General features: G+C 48.7%; 1 protein-coding gene and 1 long non-coding RNA gene across 8 annotated transcripts in view; one reads left to right on the top strand and one right to left on the bottom strand.

Annotated features, from left to right (window-relative positions):
- The window catches only part of JDP2 (Jun dimerization protein 2), a 42507-nt gene that overhangs the window by 15887 nt on the left and 3188 nt on the right, over positions 1–23432 (bottom strand). For all 7 annotated transcript variants that reach the window (XR_013386527.1, XR_013386528.1, XR_013386529.1 and 4 more), the window contains exon 2: positions 15128–15351. Coding sequence is in view for 4 of the 7 variants with exons in the window: in XM_077910039.1 (XP_077766165.1) it covers positions 15128–15351 (224 nt within the window). In the remaining 3 variants the exon portion in view is untranslated. The remainder of the gene's footprint in view (positions 1–15127; positions 15352–23432) is intronic.
- Positions 12327–13840, top strand: LOC144320922 (uncharacterized). Its single transcript, XR_013386535.1, has 3 exons — positions 12327–12584; positions 12889–13143; positions 13593–13840. It is a non-coding gene; the product is annotated as an uncharacterized LOC144320922 (long non-coding RNA).

Below are 23432 nucleotides of genomic sequence, written 5' to 3'. Positions count from 1 at the left end.
GCTCCAAAGCTAGCCCTGGCCAGACCCACTAGAGTCCCCCCGCCAGGAGCCACACTGCACGGAGGAGCCACATTTCAACACCAGGGACCCATGAGCACCCTGGGAAGTAAACACCCAAATACCAAACATACCAGACATTCCCCCACATAAACAGGGCTGCACTGAGCCAGGGGCTGCGGTTCCTCGCCACTCCCCTGTCCGGCCACGCATCCACAAAGTAGGGCATTTCGGGGGCAAGACCTCTGCAAGCCAGCAGGGTGAGGCCCACAGTTCCCCCCTTCTCCGGGGGAGGAATGAGGAAAGCCCAGGGGCCTCCTTCCAACACCCTCGCTGACCCCACCCCCACCCCCCTGGGGACCCCACAGGGGCCAGGCCCTTCCCCATCAGCATCTCCCCAGGGGGCTGAGCCCTTGGAACCCTTCTGCCTGCCTCTCCTGCCTTCTCCAGCAAGCCTCCCCCTCTCTAAATAGCCACGGTCTGGACCTCAGCTGTGAAATACGGAGCAGTTTCAGCAAACAGTGGGCAGGGCTGGAAGTGAAAATTCAAGCCAAATGGTCAGGCTAAGTAAGGCTCGAGCTGCAAACTCAAGTCCTCTCCAGGGATCAAGCAAGTAACCCTTAGTGAGGAGGAGGGCTGCATGGGCCTGGGGCCTGCAGAAAGGGCACCCCAACCGGCCCCACTGCGGCAGCGTGGGCTCAGCCTTGACAAATCTTCCAAGTTTTCAAGCCTGGCCGAAAATATGAGTTTTTAAGTAAAATCTTCCAGTTTTCAGCATTGACAACGAATTCCATCTTGAAAAGAACACTTCGTGGGCCAAACATCTGTGGGCTGCACCAGCCCCCAGGCTGCTGACTGACCACCCGCAGTAGGAGACAGACCCCAGCGGGCTTGGTCATCAGACACCTGGTTCTAGTCACTGAGATGTCCCACGCCGTGACCCCGGGCCCATCAGTTCATGTCTCCCGTCCTGGGGCCCATCTCAAACAGACACAAGAGCTCCTCGTTCTCACTAACCTTCAAACGCCTCTGCAAGGTCGGTTTTAGGGGCCTCATCTCACAGGTAAGGAAACAAGGTGAAATGTCTGCCCAAGGTCACCAAGCCGGGAACAGACAGGGGCCCAACTCCGCTCCGTCATGTTGCCTTCCAACAGTGAGCGCCACTGAAAGCCCCCCCAAGTCCTGGCTAGCTCTGAGGTCCCTGGGTTTTCATTCACCCACCTTCAAGGGCAGTGTTGGCTTGGCTGGGTGAGAGGAGAAGGACACCTTTTCCCTTTTAACAAGTTTCAGAAATAGTCACTTCACAGACTCTTAGAGCCAGAAAGGGGAAGCCCCTAGGCCAAAATCCCACATTTGACAGATGAGGAAACTGAGTCCCGGGGAAGGAAGTAGATTGCTCCAAGGCTCGCACTTGAGGGTAGGGCCTGGGTCCTCATGAACAAGTCCAAAGGACAGTGCCTGGTCAGCCTTCCGGGGCCTCCTGGTTCTGCCTGACTCCCTCTTTCTAGAATTCTCTATGCTCTTGGATGCATAACACTGACCTTGTCTGTCCCCCTCCTATTTCTCTGGCCTCTCCTTTTCTATCCCTTGCCTTCCTTTTCCATCTCTTCCCATCTCTTTCAGGCTGATGTCTCCCAGGGTCCTATCCTTCGCCTGCTGCTTTTCTCATTCCACGTGTACCACCTATGGATCATCGTTTTTATCTACTTGTGTGGTTTCAACGACCACCTATATATGAATGCCAACCACATCTTCATGCTCCAGCCAAAACATCCAACTGCCAGCCGGACATTCAATCTGGATGTCCCTTAGCCTCTCAATGTCTCTATCCCCGATTGGCTACTTCGTGTCTACTCTCTACCCCAGGCTGGCACCACTGCCTACCCGTTCACTGGACTTAGACATTCAGCCCTCCCTGCTTGCTCACTTGTCCTCTTTATGTCCAATTTTGGCTATCCAAGCCATCCCATTCTACATTCTGAATCCTCCTCATATTTGCTCCCCATTCCTCTTCCCTAGCGCCACTTCCCAGGCCTTCTTTCTCTGTCTCCCAGACCACCTCCTAGGAGGCCTCCTAACCCCACATGGCCATGCTCCATCCCAGCCATTGGAGGGGATCCTTCTAAAATGCAAATCTGATCCAGTTACTGGTCTTTGGTTCTCATCACCCTCAGGATAGAGCTTAAGCTCTTAAATGTGTCAAGTAAGGGTACCTGTGACTTGGCCCCACAAGATGTGGTCTTAGTTCTCATCTATCCTACCCCACACTCCATGTTCCTGCAACCCTGAGCCTCTCTATACCTCACACTCCCCTGGCCACATGTCTTTGCCCCTGCTGTCTCCTTGGCTTCCTTTCACCCTGTATATTCAGCTCAAGCATCACCACCTACAGGAAGCCCTCTTGGTTCTCATTTCTTCTGAGCAGGGGAGGTGGCCCTTTGCTCTGGGCTCCCATAGAACTCTGAGCTTACGCTGCCCTCCCCCCACCCCGTGCTCTCTTCTGACTTTAGTTTCTGCCCCCTCCACTAAACTGGGAATCCTATGAGAGCACAATCTGTCTCTTACTGCCTTTGTGTGTGCTCTGCACCTTGCTGAGTTTGTGAGCACTGGGAGTGTTCAATAAATGTTTGCTAAAGGGAGATCTGATCCACAGAGCTGGTGATCTGGGCAAGACTCCTGACTCCCAGTCTGGTGCCCTTTCCACTTCGCTCCAGATGCCCCCAAGGCCAGGCTATAATCAAACACATTCACCTAGGAACAAACCCACATGGTGGATGCCATGCTCACTCAAAGCATCAAACCAGCCCAGCCAACCACCAGGTGAAGGCTTTGAACAAGAGCCGCCAGAGGCAATGGCTCCACCTGCCAAGATGATTCACTCGGCTCTGCTGGCTGGGGGCGCAGGTGGGTAGATAATTGCTCAGCGCACTGGGCATCTACAGGAAATGGTTGGGGGGGGCTATAAACCAAGCCCCATCCTGAGGTTCTGGAACTGAGAAGACCTAGAGATCTTAGCACTCTGCAGCAGCCACAGAGCAGGAAGCTCAAGTTCAAAGCAGGGGCATAAGTCTGCCTCCGTCCCCGCATGGATGGTGGCAGAACCAACCCGAACACCACCGCTTCCTGGAATACCTTCTAGAGGCAGGGAACACTTTTGTTCTGAACTGAAAGCCTGACGCTCTGCCATCAGTACTCACAGGGGGAATCTATCCAAACAGAACCAACTTCTCACATCTCAGCAAGACAAGGCATTCCCCTGACCTTGGCCCTCCCAGCCCCCTGTCCTCAGTAAGAACCTTCTGGGTTAAGAGAACCCATAAAACAATAGGCTGCTGACACTTGGGGCTGGTTTATATGAGCAGAATAGGGAAGGGCCATTCTCTCAGAGAGCAGTGGAGAACAGCCCATTTCCACTGCTAAGAAAAGACAGCATTGTGTTTGGAACAAAGCCTGAAACAGCCAGCTGGGCAAGGTGACACCCATTTGTGGATGGTCCTGCTGAGGAAAGAGCCAACACTGTTCCTGCAAAAGGGAGCTAGAGAGGCCAGGAGACATAGGAAAAATCACCTTGGCTGGGACCGAAAGCCTAGCATTGAAGAGAAAGGAGCTGATGATTGCTGGGAAATCCTTTTTGCTGGAGAAGAGCTATTTGAAGAACGATGGCTTTTGTTGAAATATGTCTATCTATTTCAGGCCTGTTTCATATTTATGGTTTGGTGAGGTTTGGTTTCCCACTAAGCCATCAATCAATTTTCTTGCCCAATTGACATTCGATTCAAAAGATGAGAAAGGGAGAAAATAGTGGTCCCCACAAGACTCTCCCTCCCCCACCCTCAAAAGACTGGCAGGGAAAATCAATTTTCTCAAAAAGAGTTAATAATACAGTTGAAACTGATTCTTTAACAACAGCAGTGTAATATGCCTTGATTATATTGGGGCAAAAAAAAAAAAAAAAGAGACAAGAGCTCCTGCAAAATGACTGCCTACAATTAAATGAAAATGCAGTTGTTGCAAAGAATATTCATGAACAGGGCTGTTCTGAAAGTCCCGAGTTGGCCAAAGTAGAAGAACATTTCAAGTGCCATCATCCTATTAAAGCCTTGGAAGTCATTTGTCTTTCATCATGAAGGTGAAAAACAAGGTCCTTGGCTTAATTATTCTCCACCAATGCAGTTCGGTTTAATCTGTATGCAGAGTGTGCAGCTAAAACACGGATTTCAGCCAATTTCTTTCAGGCATAAGGCACAGATAACAGACAAATCACTGAGCAGAACAGGCGACCTCTATTTCGTGGGTATTGAACTCTGGCTAATAAAAATCCCACCCAAGTGACACGGCCAGATGAATTCACAACCAAGGATACCTGGCCTGGAGGATGGAAGGGTTTTATCATGAGTAATATATGTAATGAAATGGATGCAATAAAAGTTGAGAGATGGGAAAGGAAGGGCTTTGCAGGACCCAGGCAGGTGGAGGTGGGGGTGGGGTGGAGGCAGACAGCTCTCCCAGCCCCAAGTTCTCAGACCAGAGCAGCCGTGGAGAACTCCAGCCAGCTACAGCAATGAACAGCTTATCTGATCCTCCCTTCCAAAACTATAAAGGAGCCGGCCTATTGACAAGCTCGGCAGCTTCAATAATTGGGAAGTCCCTTAGGGTGTGAAGGTTGGCAGCTGGGAGGATCTCAATACCTGGAAATAACTAGTTTGGAAATGTCTGCTGACTCAGATTGCAGCCTTGCCTTACACAAATTCAGGTAGCACACACATTAATGGACAGCTGATGGTGTGCCGGTCCCTCCAGAAAGTTTGAGATCGCTTTGGAGAAAAATGTGGCCTTAGACCCTGGTAAGCATTCTCAGAGACTCATTGCCTGTCGGAGCTGGAGAGGACATTACGGGTCATCTAAACCTTCAGTGAGCATCAGAATGCCCCTGAGGGTTTGTTTCATCACAGATTTCTGGACTCCACCCTCTAGAGCGTCTGCTTTAGTAGTCTTGGGATGAGATCCAAGAATTTTTTTAAAAGATTTATTTACTCATGAGAGACACAGAAAGAGAGCCAGGGACATAGATAGAGGGAGAAGCAGGCTCCCTGTGGGGAGCCTGATGCGGGACTCGATCCCAGGACCCCGGGATCACGACCTGAGCCAAAGGCAGATGCTCAACCCCTGAGCCACCCAAGTGCCCTGAGACCCAAGAACTTTTAATGCTCTCCCAGATGCTGGTGCCACTGCTCTGCGGCCTCCACTTTGAGTAGCACCAATGTAAGCCAGTGGATTTCAGATTGGTTTCAGCAGAAGTCTCTTGCTCAAATGATACCACAATATACTAAGTAGATAGATGGTATTTTATTAAGGGGCTCACATTGTATCATAGACTTATTATAGTCATTCAATGAGAACAATAAGATGTGATTGATAAAAACCTTTCACTCAGAGATTATGAGGAGCAGCTACAGGTTTCTGACAGCCCCAGGATCGAAATTATTTCCATCTCATGGTTCCCTTGCACACACGGATCAGTAATTACAAGTGGCGTGTGTGTGACTATGGACATACGTAAATAACATATCAGCTTGCCCTGTATTCTCAAGATGCTCATCAGTTAAAGAGGAGTAGCAGAAAAAGCTCTGAAGTCTACACAAAATAGATTAACCTGGCACCAGGCATTAACTTGGAGGTGCTCCCCCAAGGTGTTGGATTTGATAGCCAATAGGTATGAGCATGTGTGTGGATCTTGCCTTAAACAACAACAAAATTATGCTTTAAAAATGACTTAACCTCTCCAAATCTCAGTTCTCCCCAACGAATGGCCCTAATGACACCTACCTCTGTACTGTTGTTAAACAGATCAAAAGAGATAAGGTCTACAAAAGCAGTTTGCCAACTATAAAGTGCATTGCTTACACGAGCCTTCTATCCTGGACCCAGATGTCCTCACTCCTTCAAAGACCTGCACCGGTTTATATTGTACCAGAGGTTTCAACCAAGGGCCATAGGCTAGAACCACCTGCCGGCCCCACCCAGACCAATTGAATCAGAATCTCTAGGCTCCATGTCAATATTTTTTTTAAAACACTCTCCAGGGGACTCTAATGAGTAGCCAGGATTACTCCATATTTCCTCCCAAGTTCCATACAAAATCCTGCCAGATTGCTCTCATTGCTTCTGGATGGCCGCTAGCAATAAAGAGGAAAGAGGAGAAAATGCCCCCAACCAGATCCTGGCTTTTTCACTTCTGTTGGCTTAAGAGGGCATTTTAATCATTCTGGCTACTAATTCTGGAGCCCTGCTACATGCCAGATGATTTACATGGTTATGTCCTTGAACCCTCCTCACACCTATGTGACACGGATATTATTCTTCCTCATTTAAAAAGTAGCTTTATTGAGATAAAATTCACATACCAATTTGCCCTCTTTAAGTACACTACTCAATAGCTATTGTGAATTCACAAAGTTGTGTGAATATCACTACAATAAATTTTAGAGCATTTTCATTAACTCCAAAAGAAACTCCATGCCCCTTAGCTGTTACCCCCGCCCCATCTCTCCCATCTCCCCCAGCCCCAGGCACCAGGGAAGTGGTTCTCCTTCCGGTCTCTATGGATTTGCCTATTCTGGACATTTCCTATCAATGGAATCTTGCAGTATGTGGTTCTTTGTGACTGGCTTCTTTCGCTAAACATAATTGTTTTCAAGGTTCATCCATGTATAGCAAGTATCAGTACTTTATTCCTTTCTATGAGCAAGTAATATTCCACTGCATGGATATATCATATTTTATTTATCCACTCATCAATTTATGGACATTTGGGTTGTTTCCACTTTCGAGATATTATAAATAATACTGCTATGAACACTCATGCACAAGTTTTTGTGTGGACATGTGCTTCTTTCTATTGGCTATGTATCTAGGAGTGGAATTAATCTTTTGAGGATTGTTTTCTGAAGTGGTTGTACCATTTTACATCCCCACCAGCATTGCATGAGGATTACGACTTCTCCACATCATCACTAACATTTGTTACAATTTTTCTTTTGTATTAGAGTCATCCAATTAAGTGTGCCATGGTATCTCAGTGGTTTTGATTTGTATGTCTTTGATGGCTAATGATGCTGAGCATCTTTCCACGTGCTTATTAGACATTCATATATCTTGTCTGGAGAAATGTGCATTGCTCATTTTTATTATTAAGTTGCAATAGGGAATCCCTGGGTGGCTCAGCGGTTTAGCGCCTGCCTTCAGCCTAGGGCATGATCCTGGAGTCCTGGGATTGAGTCCCATGTCAGGCTCCCTGCATGGAGCCTGCTTCTCCCTCTGCCTGTGTCTCCGCCTCTCTCTCTCTGTGTGTGTCTTTCATGAATAAATAAATAAAATCTTAAAAAAAAATTTGCAATAGTTCTTTACATATTCTATATGTGAGTCCTTTATTGGATCTATAATGTGCAAAAATTTGCTCTTGTTCTGTGGACTTTTTCCTCTGTGTCCCTTGAAGCACAAAAGTTTTTAATTTTGATGATGTCAAATTTATCTATTTTTTATTTTGTTCCTTGTGGCTTGGTGTACTATCGAAGAAATCATTGCCTAATCTAAGTTCACAGAGCTTAACAGCTATTTCCTTCTAAGAGTTTTATAGTTTTAGCTCTTATACTAAGCCTTTGAGTTAGTTTTTGTATATGGTGTGAGATAGGGATCTGCCTCCCCCATTTTTAGAAGGGCACAAACTGAAGCTCAAATGTCTAGTAACCTCTCCAGAGCCACACTGTTCTAATGCAGCCAATCCTGCTTTGATACAATGCTTCCAAAGAGCCAAGGTTTCTGTTTTGTTTTGTTTTGTTTTGTTTTGTTTTGTTTTTAATTGGTGGTGGCTGGGCGAAGGGACAGGAAGAAGGGCTATGGAGGCAAACTGTGCAGGGGCTCTCCATCCAGAACATGCACAGACACTGTGCTTAGTAAAGAAACTCCATGCCCCTTAGCTGTAGCTTAGTAAAAGCCACAGCCACGGAGCAGAGCACACTGAGCCCCAGCATGGGGCAAGGATGTGCGCAGGCTCAAGGGGACACTAAACCCAGAGGAAGCCTACGACCTGACTCCCAGCACCTCTGCAGCCGGCCTGAATCTGCCAGTAAGTCCCAGGTCTCAGAGCTCCAACCTCAGGCCAGGTGGTCTTGTGCCTTGGGGCACAGTAGAATTGAGAGAGACTTGGCTGGCCTCAGAGTTGTTCAGCCAGAGCTCACCAGTGAGATGACCCAGTTTCCCAAGTCTGAGTCCATGCTGCCAGTGGACCATGGGACACCAAAGAGAGATGGCCAGCATTGATGCAAGAGGCCACTTTGTATGGCTGCTAAAAAATGGTTCACGGGAATCCAGCAGTGATCTTAACACCACAGGAAACAAGACAGGGGTCACACAAAGCAGCTTAGGGGAAAACAGAGGGTTGAAGGGCCTTCTCGTTTACAGTTTGCAATGGTAACTAAAATTGGCTGCATTAAACCCGAATGAACAACCAGAAATAGGAAGGTCGGCTTGCTATCCTGAAATCCAGGTCAAAGGTATAACACATTGGAAAGGCCAGTGCTGTCAGAATTTGTGGTGTGATTCACTGCACATGGGCTGCAGCCCCTAGAAGAGGCAGTTTACAGCTATATTGTGCTGGAGTCAAGGTCATCTCTTCACACAGTGCCTCCATTAATCTTCATGATGCAATTCAGTTGAGTATGAGTTTCCTCCTTTTATAGCTGAGGAAACCAGTGCTCAACAAGACAGCTGACTTATCCAAGGTCGAACAGGGAATGAGTGAAGGAGTCAGACTTTGAACCCAGAAGCTTGAGCCTGAGTCCAGAGTTCTTCCCCGGACCCAGAAGCAGTCCCTCTGGTTAGGAAACTAGGATGGTGCCCTGAACCCATGACACTTGGGACCTCACTCATCATGTCCAAAGGCAAAATACCCTAGAGGAGATGAAAGCTCAAGGAACAGCGTTTGAATCAATTACAAAAACTAACTTGCATAATTGACACATTGCAAAAGTGGATCCCATTCATACCTTGCATTTATTGTGTATCTTACTGAGGGCCAGGCATTACGTGAGACCTTTGACCTGCGTTAGTTCACTTGATCATCAGAGCAGCACTAAGAAGTAGGTACTAGTATCATCTTCAATTTAAGATAGAGAATCTAAGAAGGGAGCACCAGACTCCTTGAACTTTGCAGAGGTGTCTGATTTCTAAGGACACACAGATCCAGCCATGTCCCCACCACCATCTCTCCAAGGGACCCTGTCCAAGAACGACAGCAGGTGTGACCAACCTATGATATAAAACAGGAGTGTCAGAACCCTTGTGAAAGCTTAGGGTACTGCGTCGACGAGGACTCAGTAGCAGAGGGGCCAATGGTAAATACATCCAGAGCGGCCCTTAGCTCTTGCTTGCTCTCCCTCCAATTAAGCTATTAAAGGAAATTTAAAAAGCTAACGGCTTTTGACAATGTGCTAACAAAGTGACAGCACTAAAGTGGAAACTCAGGATTTCAAAGATGAGCTGGGAGATTCCTGTTCCAAGAAGGGACAGATTGGATCTCTCTGCCAAACAAGTATGAGACAGAAAAAGTGTCTGAGTCAGGGGGAAGAAGGCCAATGCTATTTCAAAGAGCCACAAATTAAAAACCAATTATGCAAAGCTTGCTAAAAAAAATGTCAGTGGGCTGCCTTTATGTTTTAAATCACTAAAAACACAAGCGTGCTTACGCCAACATTTACCCAGCACATCAGATGATTTGGGGCAACTCTGTATGCTCAGGCTAAACATAGGCGAACATTTTGGTGAACAAACTCTGGGACGACCACCTGTGGCTGAGAATGAGCACACCTTCCAAGAGCCCCCTATAGTCCATGGACTCAAATTCACACCCTGTCAAAGGTGAACCCCCCATAGCTGTTCTGTAGGGCCCCTACAGAAGTCGGGAAGTGACCAGTGTGAAATTGCAAACAGCGAAGTCTCCCCTGCCCTGAAGATGACAAGGACATGGATCCAGTCGACATGTGGAATACAGGCTGGAAAGGCTGTCCATGATGGAATGTGCACACCTGAGTCCTCAAGGTGAAGCCCTTGGAATGCTCCTGACAAGGATCAGAAGAGCCGGAGGAGAGGTATGAACGGTGAAAGTCAGGTTCCCAAATGTAGCTGAGGAATCTCTGAGCCTACTAAATATACACCCTCCCTGGACTCTGCCCTCATAGTTTCTGAGCCCATACACCCAGGGTGTGGACCTGGAAATCTGTATTTATTAAAAGTTTTCCAAGCAGTTTTGATGATTAGCCAAGTTTTAGAACTAATTGGTTTTTCATTGTGTTCCTTTTTTCTTTTTTCCTGCCTAAAGTCACTTAAGTGCAGTAGTAGAAAAACAAATGGACAGTGCTTGGAGATAAGAATGAAAGATATAGAAATCAAGGAATAGAAAGTTTAAGTGACTTGTTAAATCAACATAGCTAATTAATGTTTAAGCCAACAAGCACGTATCCAACATGCAGTCTATACAAGGCACTGCACACAGTCTAGTAGAAATAAAAGGAAATGTAAGATGTCCTCCCTGTCTTGGGGGCCTAAACACATGACTCAGGCTCAAAAGCAGGCTGTGTGGAAGGCAACAGGGAGTAGTGGAGACTGTGGCAAATTGAAGGTGCTAATATGGTGAGCACTTGCTACTCAGCTCCAGCTTCTTGGTGTTTATAAGGGTGTGGGCCTAGAGAGGCCAGATCTTCTGGATTTTTTTTTTTTTTTAAGGAGCCAGAAAGTCCACATTTCCTGGCTTTTATATATAACAACTCATTCAATTAAAAAAAAAAAAAAAAAAAGCAAAAGAGCAAGAAAGAAAACCACATCATCAGGGCCAAATGAGATTCATCCGTAGGCTGACTCCTGCCCATGGAATGACAGTTTGCAGCCTCTTTCCTAAAAGGTCACCCAGTCCAAACTCCCTTGAACTCAAATGTCCTCTAGAGCCTGGCAGAGTGGCACAGAGGGTGAGGGTGAGGGGTCGGTCCCATCCAGCAAGTTAAGAGCTTGGGGTATGTGCGTGTGCGTATGTGTGTGTGTGTGCCCATATGTGTGTAAGGGTGGGGCTTCTGGCCTCCCTGCCTTCCCTACTGGAAAGGGATTCCAGGCACAGGGTGTGGCTGCAGCAGCACACTCGGAGATGCCCTGGGGAGGACCACGATCTTCAGGCCAGTAGGGGCTGGCTGGTTGAGGAGTCCCGGCTAGAAGGGGCTATATAATTAAAAAGGAAAGGAAAGAAAACTCTAGAGAAAGCTCAAGAGCACCCTGTCTTGAAAAGGAATATTGGAAAGGCAAGAAGAACAAAGAGGCCAGGAAGAAGAATCAGCTCTAAAAATCCCATCCTCCAGAATATGACATCCCCAGATTCCCTAGCCAGCCAGCCAGCCAGCCAAATGAGCCCTCTGGCCACTCTCCATCTGCTTGCTTGCCTGAATCTGTCTTCACAATACTGACCACTACCTGACCTTTTACATTATATATTACTTTGTGTATTTGTATTTCTGGATGCCCCCAACTCTGATGTGCAGCTCCAAGAGAAGGGGGCTTCATTTACTTTGTTTGTGGTTCAGTTCGCAGGGCTTGGCACAGTACTGAGCACATAGTAGTTGCTTAGCAATATCTGCTGGACAAATGGACTGCAGCCAGCCTCTTGGCACCAAAATAGTTTAAGTGTCAGCCACATAATAATAACAACATCAGCACAAAGCACTTTATCATTTACAAAACCTGTCGTTTAACTTAATTCCCCCAATTTTCTTTTACCAAACTGCTTCGTGTGTTTGGCCACGGCCCAGGAGACCGCTGGCCTCTGCAAGGTGGACCGCCTGCGAGCCAGCTCGGACAGAGCTGCCTGCACAGCAGCCGGGCTGGCTCTCTCTCCTGGGCCTGGGAGACGACGACGACGACAAGGCTGCAGGAGTTGCAGGGCTCAGCACTAATGGGGCCATGTCATCAAAATGATCGAGTGTTGTGGAGCCAGGTTCGTCCGGCCTCCCCAGCACAACAGCAGGCTGATTAGAAGCATGCAAGGCTATAGAGAGCCTGGAGTGGGTGGGCGACACAGCATAAAGTGAATGCTCTGGCTCTCTAAAGTCAGACTGCTGGGCTGATTTCCCAGCTACATGACCTTGACCTCGCTAAGTCTTGTTGACCTCATCTGTAATGTGGGCATAAACCATGACAATAACAATCCAAAGTGTTCAATGAGACACTTCACAAAGAGCACCCAGCACCATGCCCAGTGCGTGTCTCCCAGCAACAGAGACAGCACCACTCTAGCAGCAGCAGCAGCAGCAGCACCCCCAGACAGCCCCGCTCTGCCTCGTTCCAGCGGAGTGATCCTGAGTGGCTTGACCTCTTCCTCCCTGGACCTCAAATCCCTCTTCTTTCAAACAGGGAGAACATAATCGCCAGGATGGAGTAAAGAGGAATAAACAAGATCATAAGTTCAGGGACACCTGGGTGGCTCAGTGGTTGAGCATCTGCCTTTGGCTCAGGTCGTGATCCCCAGGATCGAGTCCCACATCAGGTTCCTGGTAGGGATCCTGCTTCTCCCTCTGCCTGTGTCCCTGTGTCTCTCATGAATAAATAAATGAAATCTTAAAAAAAAAAGTATATATATTTTTAAAAATCATAACTTCAGCACTTAGCACTGGGCCTGGTGCATCTTAAATGCTTAATAATTGGGTACTAGTATCTTATTATTCTTCAAGAAACTTCTACTAGTCTAAAACGCCAATGTGAAAATCTTCCAAAGGCAGTTCGCCATATGCAAATAAATCTTGGGGACAGAAGGTTCTCCAGCTGCAAGTTTCTCTCCCCGTCTCCTTTATTTTTTAGTTGCTCTAAGAAGGACCCTCCCCCAATCTTCGGTCTGACCTAGGAAGCATTTGGAGGTCAGTGCCCAGTGCGGGCTGACCTCGCTCCACGCCAGCACAATCTGCGCTGCTCCATCTGCCTCTTCGCCCCCACGGTGCCGCAGTCTGACAGCGAGGGAGGGGACATGCAAATACGCCCTAAAAACGGCTTGTTATTTTCACGGCCTGGATGGTGCGGCGTTTGTGGGTGCCTGTGAAGACAGCACGTCACTGTCAGGTACAGGGCATATGCCACCAATCTGGGGGAGGCTGTGAAATGTAAAAATACCCAACCCAAATAAAGCCCTTTTCCAAAGAAAAAGAAAGCTCCTCCGGCGCCCTTTGCAGAAAGGGAAGAGGTGGTAACTCAGCCCCCAGGCAAATCCCTGCTGGGCCAGCCCCTGACCAAGGCACCTGGCTCTTCTATTGGTCCCACAGCCTCAGCACCCCAGTGAAACTGCTCAGCTGCTGGTTTTAAACAGCAATTATACTGTAACGACCCAGAAACGGATGCTTTCAAGTTATGAGCCTGGGAAGGGGAATAGCAAAAGACCAAAGACAGGGGCCCTCCATAAAGAAAACAGAGCACTAAAAAAGCCAGGAAGTGCTATTAACAGCACATTGATTTACAAAATCAACTCAGAAGAATAATATAATCACTATCAACTTTCATCTTGTACTTAACAGTCTTTAATGGGCACCTACAATGCACCTCATCCAGGTGTCTTCAGCGCAAATGTCTCCAGCGGGAGCCAAGCCCAGTAAGGTAAAGGAAGGCAGCTTGTGGTAACAAAAGCAAAACCAGCATTGTAAACAAAATCAAGAACAATAAGGAGGCGCAGGACCTGTGGCAAACTGGAGGGAGGAAAGAGGTGAGGTGGGACTCTGCCTTCCATGTAGCTATTGCCAGGCCCGCACGGGGTACAATGTGACCAGATCTCCCAATTTCTTAATCAAAGATTAAAATCCAAATTTGGAGGTGAAATGTTGGTTCAGGTTTCTTTTAAAACACTGTGCGGGCCAAACAAAACACATCTGAGAGCCAGATCCAGCTCGCAAAGGGCCAGTCTGCCACCCTCTGACCAAGCCCCCAGTGGCCCCTCTTTGCAGTTTTGATGGTACTCCTGGGGTTTGGGGCAGGGTGAGCAGAGCAGTAGCTGCATAATAAACCCTATGCAGTACCCAGACACCATTACCCACTCAAGAGTCCCTCTCTCCTGAATGTCCAGCCCTCTGTGCTCCATGCCATGGGATGGACCCACATCCAGCTGCACCTTCGCCTATGAATGAGCACCTATGCTTAGCGGCTTCCCACATCCTCCTCCCCTCCTCCCTCTCCCACCATTGGCCCCTTCTCCCTTCCAAGTCGGCAGCTATTCTGCAGGCTCTAAAGAAATGGCCCTGCTGGGGACTTCAGTGGGGCAGGTCTCCGGACAAACTGCCACCCCTGGGGAAGTGGCTGGGGGCGTGTACAGCACTGAAGCTCACCCACGCTGAGGACTTCTGCTTCTCACCAGTCCCCAGAGAAACGCTGCTCTTCTGCAAGGAAGGCTTGTGGGAGCTGCAGCCTCAAGGGACCCGAGGAGGGAGTGCTTCACCTGTGGGTCCTCTACAAACATCATCTAAAGCAGATGGTGCTGAGTGACCGCCACCATGCCCATCCCTGGCAGCTGCTGGGGGAAGAGATGCCACACCACCCCTTCCCCAAGTGCCTACCTTCAACTCCAGCCTGTGGCCAAGAGGGGTAGAGGCAATGATGTGACTAAAAATAATAATCTTTAAAGATAATCCACGATTGGCATTCTCTTGTATAGTTTCCAAAGCATGTGCATGTTTCCACGATCTCCCCTGATCCTCCCAACATCGCAGAGAGACTGCCAATATATCATTACTCATTACTGTTATTAATCACTCTTTGCCCCTGGAAGAACCAGACACAGGTTCAGCATCCTGTCCTAGCCCAGAGCTTCTGAAACGGTAACACGTCCATGAATTCCCCCGGGGGGAGATTGCTAAAATGCAGATTCTGATGCAGAGGTTCTGGAGCGGGGCCGAGATGCTGCATCTCTAATGAGCTGCAGGGTGACATCGATTCTACTGGTCCTCAGACCCCACGCTGAGCAGCAATGCTTAGGTCACTCGGTGAACGTGGGCTAGACACTGGGGCTGTAACCCGGGCGTCCTATGCTTGGATTCTGCCGGGAGGAACAAGGCTTGCTCACCTCACTTTTCACGGGTTGGGGCCTCTTGCCCAGTTTCACCTCCAGGAAGTGCAAGGGAGCGATCATGGCCCCAATGTTACGGATGTCGGCGTATTTCAGCTCCTCTGCAGTCAAAGCCGAGCCAGGGAGTCCGGTCAAGGGGCCGAGCCCTGGCAGAGAGCCCGCAGTCACGGAAGGGTCTGGAATCTGCCCAGGCATCATAGCAGGAGGAGCGGCAGCCCAGCCTGGAGTGGGTGGGAGAAGACAGGACATACATCGTCAGCCAGGTCTGGGGATCCATGAGGGGCTTCAGCCCCCACGCCTGGCTGGGGTCTCTTCTTTCCTTTTACTAACGTTGCCCTGAACCCCTTCCCCACCCAGTTGCTCCTCCTGCCCTTAAGTCCATTCTGTTATAGAGGGGAGCTCTGATCAATTAATTCCCATCAAAGTTCTTCATGGCACGGAAGGCAACGCTTAACCCAAGCACAGGCCACATCGATTCAGTATTTGCTATGTGCTTGGCACTGCGGTAACCCTTCCAATAGCCCCACGAGACGGAATCAGACCCATCACACAGAGGAAGAAGCCAAGGCTTAGATAACTCGCTCAAGACTGTACACAGTTGAAAGTGGAGTGGCCAGGATTTAAACTGCAACATACTGCCGCCGAAGAAAACGGGTTACAATGGTGGGATCTCAAGCACCTTCGCACCTGTTTGAGAGGGAGCTATTTTTTGCTCTGGCACGGTGCCTCCCCTCAAATCACACATCCCTTTCTGCATACTTGTTAAGACACCCTGAATACGAAATGAAGCAAATCGAAGTTCAAGGTAAGTGTGTGTGTGAGTGTGTGCATCTGGTGTCTATGGGGAAGATACTGAGGCAAAGATGAAGTACATGAGCATGTGCTTTCCCAGTGGAGCCCGGGGATCAGAAAAGTCCTCCCAGTCCCTTCTTTCTCAAAGCAAATACATATTCTTGCTCTGCCAGACCCAGGAGGTGTGCAAAGGAAGACAGATTCAGGCATGAAAGAAAGGACTAAGTTAAACACGGCAATACCAGAGAATTCTTATTCCGTCTTTCTGCTGGGAGAAGCTCGCGGATAAGAAATGGTCACTTTAGGACACGGCAGTAAAGAGAGCATGTCTGCCCAGAAATCCAGGCTTCTCTGGTCCTTTACAGGGCTCATATCTATCCATCCATCCAACCATCCATCCATCTATCCACCCACCCTTCCCATTGTTGACCACCAAGAGCCAGGAGGCACTGAGAATATGGAGATCAGATGTGTACAGCCTGGTAAGGCACATTTTAGTACAAAGCTGCTCCTGGATTCCAGTCCTGCAAAGGGAATGTCTCTCCCTTCCCACCTCTCTGCACAGGGCCAGAAAATCAAAACCTCAACTGGCCTGGAAATCCTGGGGGAGCTTTGTCCTACCCTTCCATCTCCATCAGTCTCTTCCCATGGAGAGGGATGTATCTGGTGGGACAGGGGAGATGTGATATCCATTGGACCACACTTCCCTCCTGGGCGGCATTAATGTTCTCATATGGCCACTGTCTTGGGCTTACTGCCTCCCATAAGAGTGGCCTTGGGGGGATAACCCACAACTCTCTTTCCCCATGAAGGCTTCCAGATCTAGATTGCAGGAGAGGGGTCCACTAGGGAGCCCCTTTTGGCCACAAGTGCATACCATGTTCTCCATCTCTGTTTCTCTTTTAAAGGTGAAACGGGAGCACCTGGGTGGCTCAGTCCATTCAGTGTTTGCCTTTGGGTCAGGTCAGGACCTCAGGGTCCTGGGATGGAGCCCCATGGTGGGCTCCCTGCCCAGGGGGGAGTCTCCTTCTCCCTCTCCCTCTGCCCCCCACCCCCACTCCACTTGTGCTCTTTTGCTCTCTAAATAAATGAAATCTTTAAATAATAATAATAAACAAAGGTGAAATTTGGTTCCCTGTACAACCCTGTGTCCCTTTCTCAATAGGTCCTGCACTCTGATGGGAAAAGCATGAGAGGGGTTTGTACCCTCAAAACACAAAGACTTCTGCTGGACATCACTTTCCTTAAAGACACATGCATGTGAGTGAACAGCGGACCTGCCATTTCACCAACAGTACCCCAGGGCACCTGCCTATGAAGCTGTTTACAGAAGCTGCTGCATACCTGAGTTCACGAGGTACCCCAAGCCCTTTGTCTGTTCTCCACCTGCTCTGCCTCCCACACCCAGGTCCTCTCCCCTCCTTAGCACCTAGTGTCCCTCGGGCCATCTCAGAAAAGGATCTGAGACTCATTCACATCAAGTTATAGTCTTAGAGCTGGAGGAGACCCTGTACTTATCTAAACCACATCCTCATTTTGCACATGAGGAAATTAAAGCTCAGAGAGGTGAAATGACTTGCCCAAGGTAACACAGGGGGGAAAAGCCAGGGCTGGACTCCTGGTCCCTGGGTTTTAGAACCAAAGCTTTCTCACCCTGTCCTTTCTGTCTCCCCTCCTAGGGTTCAAGAGATATATATGCAGATATTAATGACCTTTTAATGATGGACTTTGAGACACTAGCCCCTAATAGAAGATCACTCTCTTGTACAGAGGACCCTCTACTCTGCCTTCCATGCAGATCTAAGTTTAGGAAATTCCCTGAATAACCCCATGGTACAACCAACTCAGCTTCTGTTTATTTTCATACAGATGGTGTAAATGAGATACTAACAAATGATCCCAAAATATAATGGATTCTTTGCTACTGTGGAACCCCTTCAAAGGGGTAAGCACCCCCTGGGAGCAGCAGCCCCATAAATTCTTGCCATTCCTGCTCCCCTGTGAACCCATCCCAGTGGCAAGCCTCACTCAGAGGTAGCCTGGGTGGGAGCCTAGACATGGCCCCTGAGACATCTCATATGTGCTGGGTCAAGGTGTTATGACCCTCCCTAAACCTGAACTGGACTGAAGTCACCCCGCCACACTCCAGAGCCAGGCCTGCAATGCAGAGAGGGCTGCAGGTTTCCACACCAGAAAGTGGCTCTGGAGCAGAGTGGATGAGCTACATGTTTCCCAAGGCCTCCTCCAGGGAGAATGAGAAAGGGGCCAATGGAAGGATTCATTCCTAGGTGGCAAAGTGATGCCTGGGCCCAGCCATGTGAACACTTCGCAAGCAGAGGGGAGTGATTTCAGGCTATCTGATCTAAACTGACAAAGGTCATTCATATCGCGTTTCCAGAAGAGGAGAGAACCTTCCAAAATCTGCTCTGCCAGACCTGAACTGATGCCACAAGGAGTCAGTGATCCCACCACCACCCCCAAAAGGATGCTTGAGTTAGTCAAAACAGACAGGCAATGAAAGGCTGGGAAATGCTCTGTGCCTGGTACTTCAGATAGACACAAACACTTAATGGGATGGGGACACCACACCTCCGGTGTGCAGCCAAGCAAAAATACAGAGCAAAATCTCCTGCTTGGCCAGAAGCCCCAGAACCTTCTCATACTATAAGAGCCAATTCCTGTGGGGGCAAAAGATGCCATGTGGTCACTCAGCAAGCATAGGGGTGATTTCAAGGCAGAAGCCCCAGTCATGGCTGGTTGCTGTCCCATGGCACCCCAGTGCCTAGCATCATTGCTGGCACAGAAAGGGTAATTAACAAATACTTGCTGAGCTAATGCATAAATTAAAATGAATGAATGAATGAGTGAATGAATGAATGAACAAACAATAAAGAAGTCATGGTGGGGCAAAATTCAGTAAGTGGGGTAAGGATCTATCTCTGGGAGTTTAGATGCTCATTATCCACCTCCAGATTATTTGTTCCCACAGCAGACCCCAAGAAAAATACTCCAGAGGCTTCTGTATGTTTCCCCTGCCTAAGCCATCTCAGGAAGATGGAAGCCAGACCCCACTCTATTCCGGGAATGATAGGCTCTGCTTGCAGCTTCTGTTTATTTTCATACAGATGGTATAAATGAGACACTAACAAATGATCCCAAAATATAATGGATTCTTTGCTACTGTGGAACCCCCTCAGAGGGGTTAGTACCCCCTGGGAGAAGCAGCCCCATAAATTCTTGCCATTCTTGCTCCCCCATGAACCCATCCCAGTGGCAAGCCTCAGAGGATCAGACGCCACGCTTTCCTCTGCAGAAGCAAAAAATCCCGCTCCTTTTCCTCCCCCCAACAAGGGCGCCCCTAACTGCTCAGATACAAACCACAAAGTCCTTAACACATGCCATTCCTAGCAGACAATCACAACAGCTGACATTCACCAGCGCGAAGTCATCCTAAACGGCTCTGGGGTGGGGGTGGGGGGGTGTTGGGGCAGAAGATGGAGGAGCTGGAGCGGCTGCCTTTCATAACCGGGTCCTCATTAACTGGAAAAGCTGGCTGACGATCCAAGGTTGAAAGGCAACTTTGGTGATTTGAAAAATAAAACAATTTGATGTGATTTAGGGATCTATAAAAATGGGGGCGGGGGGCAGTGGCAGAGACCCAACAGCAGCCAGGAGGAATTTACCCACTTCAAGGAAGACATAGGAAAGATGACAAGAGGTGAAATCATCTCCCCCACTGCTTGTTCCATACGGAAACAATTTAGGAGGAAAAGGAGAGCTACGCACTAAAAGCTTTAGGGGAAGAACCCGGAGATTTTTCCCTTCAGGGCCCAGAAGGTCGGAATGGAAGATAAATATGCTCCATGTCTCCATTAGTAACTGTGATGCATAAATAAAGAGCAAGCTCTATATGTTGCCAGAAGACCAAAATTGGCAGATGGGGGTTGACCTCAAAAGACAGGCCCAGAATCCAAAAAGATCTGGGCGACTAGGGACATTGACCAGGAACAACTTGGAAACTAGCCAGCGAAGAAAAACTGGGTAATGCAAGGATCTGAATGAGACTGACAAGTAAGGCATGGATGAGATAGAAAATGCTCAGGAGGTCATAGTGGACCCTGAGCTGTTCTTGAGCCTAAGATTCGGAGAAATGTGACGTAGCTCCCTAAAAGTGGGCCTGGAAAAGACAGGGACCAGACGGGTCTAAGAGGTAAGAACCTAAAACAAAGATGTGACAGATGTGACATCTGTCTTTCCCTGTTCTGACGTCCTTGGGGGCTCACAGGCACGCTGTCAGGGTGCTGCCTTATACAAGCAGAAGAAAAGCCATAATACACTTCAGTTCCAGATATTGGGTCGCCTTGAAAGATCCTAATATGAACAGTCAATTTGGCTGAAAGGAGAGGTAGAGGTAACCTAAGTTTTCTCCTCTGATTTTCCTCTCTTGGTTACTGTATATAACCCTGTAAGACATCAAATTTTTTTCAATGCAAATATCTACAAATAAGTAACAATCTTGCAGTGGTGGGTCAAGTGGTGGCTATTCTTGTTAGAAAGTGCCCAGTAATCGTCATAATCGAATAGAACGGCAAAGACGGACGAAAAGGGGACGAGGGCAGATTAAGAGAAAGTTAGAATCCACATCCTGAACTCTCTGTCCATAGAAGTAAAAGTTTAAGGGAAGCTTGAAGGTCCCTGGGCCTCTTTTGAGAAGGCCGGCCCCGCACCCCCTCACCCAGGCAAATCACTGGCCTGGCCTGGCGTCAGGAGCCAGGAATTGGGTGTGTGATGAGCGCAAAAGGCCCAAAGCCACAAAGCTCAGCATTAAGAGAAAGTGGAAGTGAGTGGGGGGGCAAGTTAAGGAGTAAGGCTGCTCCAGGTCAGGCCCCAGGGACTCTAGGGCAGTTAGAAGTCAAGGGCAGGTAACCAGCAACTGAGAATCAGCGAAGGGGGGGGGAGCTCTTGGGAGCCAGAGCCTGGGAAGATAGATTCCCAGGAGGAAAATGGGAAGGGAGGGGACAGAAGTCCCTGGGCAGGAAGGGGTGTGAGCAGCAGGCCAGTGATCACAAAACATAGTACTAACTATCGTGAATCTCAGAGAGTTAAATAGCAAACCTGTTCTTGGAGCTACGGAATCATCCAGAATGATCTCTCTCCTGGAATCTGAAATGATGTGGGTAAATCAGTTTCCAAAAGATAAGATGATCCAGAAGGCAAGGAGGAAAAGAATGGAGAAATCTGTGAGACTGAGAACAGGGGCGGCGGCACAAGGGTCTCCGATGGTTGCCTCAACTCTGCGGGTGGGGGGGGGGGGGGGGCGGAGGTTGCCGGTTAAGAGTAAGAACTTTGAAGCCCGATCAGCTGAGGGTGACTGCAATCTCTGCCCTGTGCTAGCTGTGTGACCTTGGGCGAGTTCCCTAATGTCCCCGCATCTCACTTTCCTCAGCTGTAAAGTGGGAGTCATAAATAATGTTATTTGCCCTGTAAGGCTGAGAAGTGGATTAAATTAGCTAATACTTGGAAAGTACCTGGAACCGCGCCTGCACCTAGTGAGCGTGAAGTCAGTGTAGTCATGAAGGCCTTCCTTCCTGGAGGGATATCAGTGCTGGATGACCCCTCGACATCCCTTCCTCACACTTCCCACCTAGCATAGATCTCCCTCTCCTATGGCTGTGAAGAGGATTCTTCCCCAGAGGGCTCTCTGCCATCCCACTTTGCAGCTGTAAACCCCAACCTGCAAGACCATCCTGCATCCAGGCCAGTACTGCAGAAGAGAAACAAAGGATGCCAGATCGGGGCGCCTGGGTGGCTCCATCGAGAGAGCGTCTGCCTTTGGCTCAGGTCATGATCCCAGGATCTTGGGATGGAGCCCTTCGTCAGGCTCCCTGTTCAGCAGGGGGTCTGCTTCTCTCTCTCTCTCTCTCTCTCTCTCTCTCTCTCTCTTGCTGTCCCCTTGCTTGCGCTCTCTCTCACTTAAATAAATAAATAAAATCTTAAAAAAAGGAAAAAGGATGCCAGATCAGCACTGGGTACAAAATTGCAGGAAGGAGGCCCAGCATCTGTCCTTTGCCTTGGTTTCTCCTAAGGTTTCCTCCAGGGGCAGAGATCACTGGCAATAAGACATGACCAGTGTCTTCCACCTTTGCCTCTAGAGGCAGAGGGCCAGCATCTTCTGTGTCCTTGGACCTACTGTATTCCTGCACTGCTTAGGAGGGGTCAGTCCTTATATCCTCACCAAGGAGAGGGGTGATAGGGATGGCAGGGATTGGGAGAAGCCACCCGAGTGACACACTGGCATGCATGACCCTGGCAGAACCATCTAGCCATGGAAGAAACTGGAACATCTCCCCCCAGGAAAGATTCTTCCCTGGAGACCAGAGACATGCTTTTGATCAGGCCCTGCCTGTAAACACAGCTTTCTCCCCTGCCTATCGTAGATGCTCAATAAATACACATTAAGGCATTTCTGCCAAGATCCTTGTCCTAAATAGCGAAGAGTGAGAAGATTACCATTGGGTAAGCTTTCCATCCTCTCTTCCCAACTCACCCCATCTCTGCTCATCGGTGTGAATAGTTCATAGTATGATACATAACACAGACAGGCACATAGTGTGTGACAAATTCTTGGCCCTTTTTAAAAAATACCATTGGCTAGCTAAAGCTTTGGAAATGCAACTCCACAAATGGAATCCCATAGGCTGCAGCAAGAAAACAGACTAAAAATAAATAAATAAAATACAAAAAAAAAAAGCCAGAACGGTGAGCTCTGGCCGGGCCTCCCACAGCTAGCAATGAGTGTAAAGAAACACAGACTGAAAAATCCAACCCTGGGTCGCTAAGGCATTTGTCTCTGCTGAGCTTGGAGAGGCCAAACCACACACACGCACAAGAGTGCACACGCGCGCACACGCACACGCACACACACACACACAGGCACACAGAGCTTGGCAGCCCGTAAGTTCCAGAGCTGGTAACACAAGCCACGGAACCGACTGCCAAGACAAGCAACAGAACGAGCCAGGCCCAGTTTCATTGGCCACCATATGCTGCATATGGCCCGGGACGCAGCCAAAACAGTGTTCTCACCCTCCTCAAAGGCATAGGAGACCCTCTGTTTTCAAACACACCTCCACAGAGCCTTAATTAAAGGAAAATGGAAAAATAATGTGTCTGCTAACCACCCCACCCCCCCAGCCTATATAGGTATGCACACACACATACCCATACACATTCACTGTATTTTTCTCTTCCTCCCATTTCGGTTTCAAACATAATTCATTCGCATGGAAAAAAGCAAACTGCATCCTGCAGCAGAAAAGCAGAAAAGAATGTAGCTTGCCCTCAGCCCTGGCTCTAGTTGCTCAAGTTGAGCTGGGCAGAATGAACACAGAGCAGGCCAACCTGGAATCGCACGGGCCCCTCTCTTCCAGAGCGCAGCTGGAAACAGAGACACCGGTGCGAGAGGCGGCCTGCTGCAATACCAGCAGCCCCGCGACAAACAAGGCCCAGA

This window comes from Canis aureus, chromosome 9 (assembly GCF_053574225.1).
Source record: "Canis aureus isolate CA01 chromosome 9, VMU_Caureus_v.1.0, whole genome shotgun sequence".
NCBI lineage: Eukaryota > Metazoa > Chordata > Mammalia > Carnivora > Canidae > Canis > Canis aureus.
Note: the sequence above shows the minus strand (reverse complement) of the source record. Positions and strands in the feature narration are given on the sequence as shown.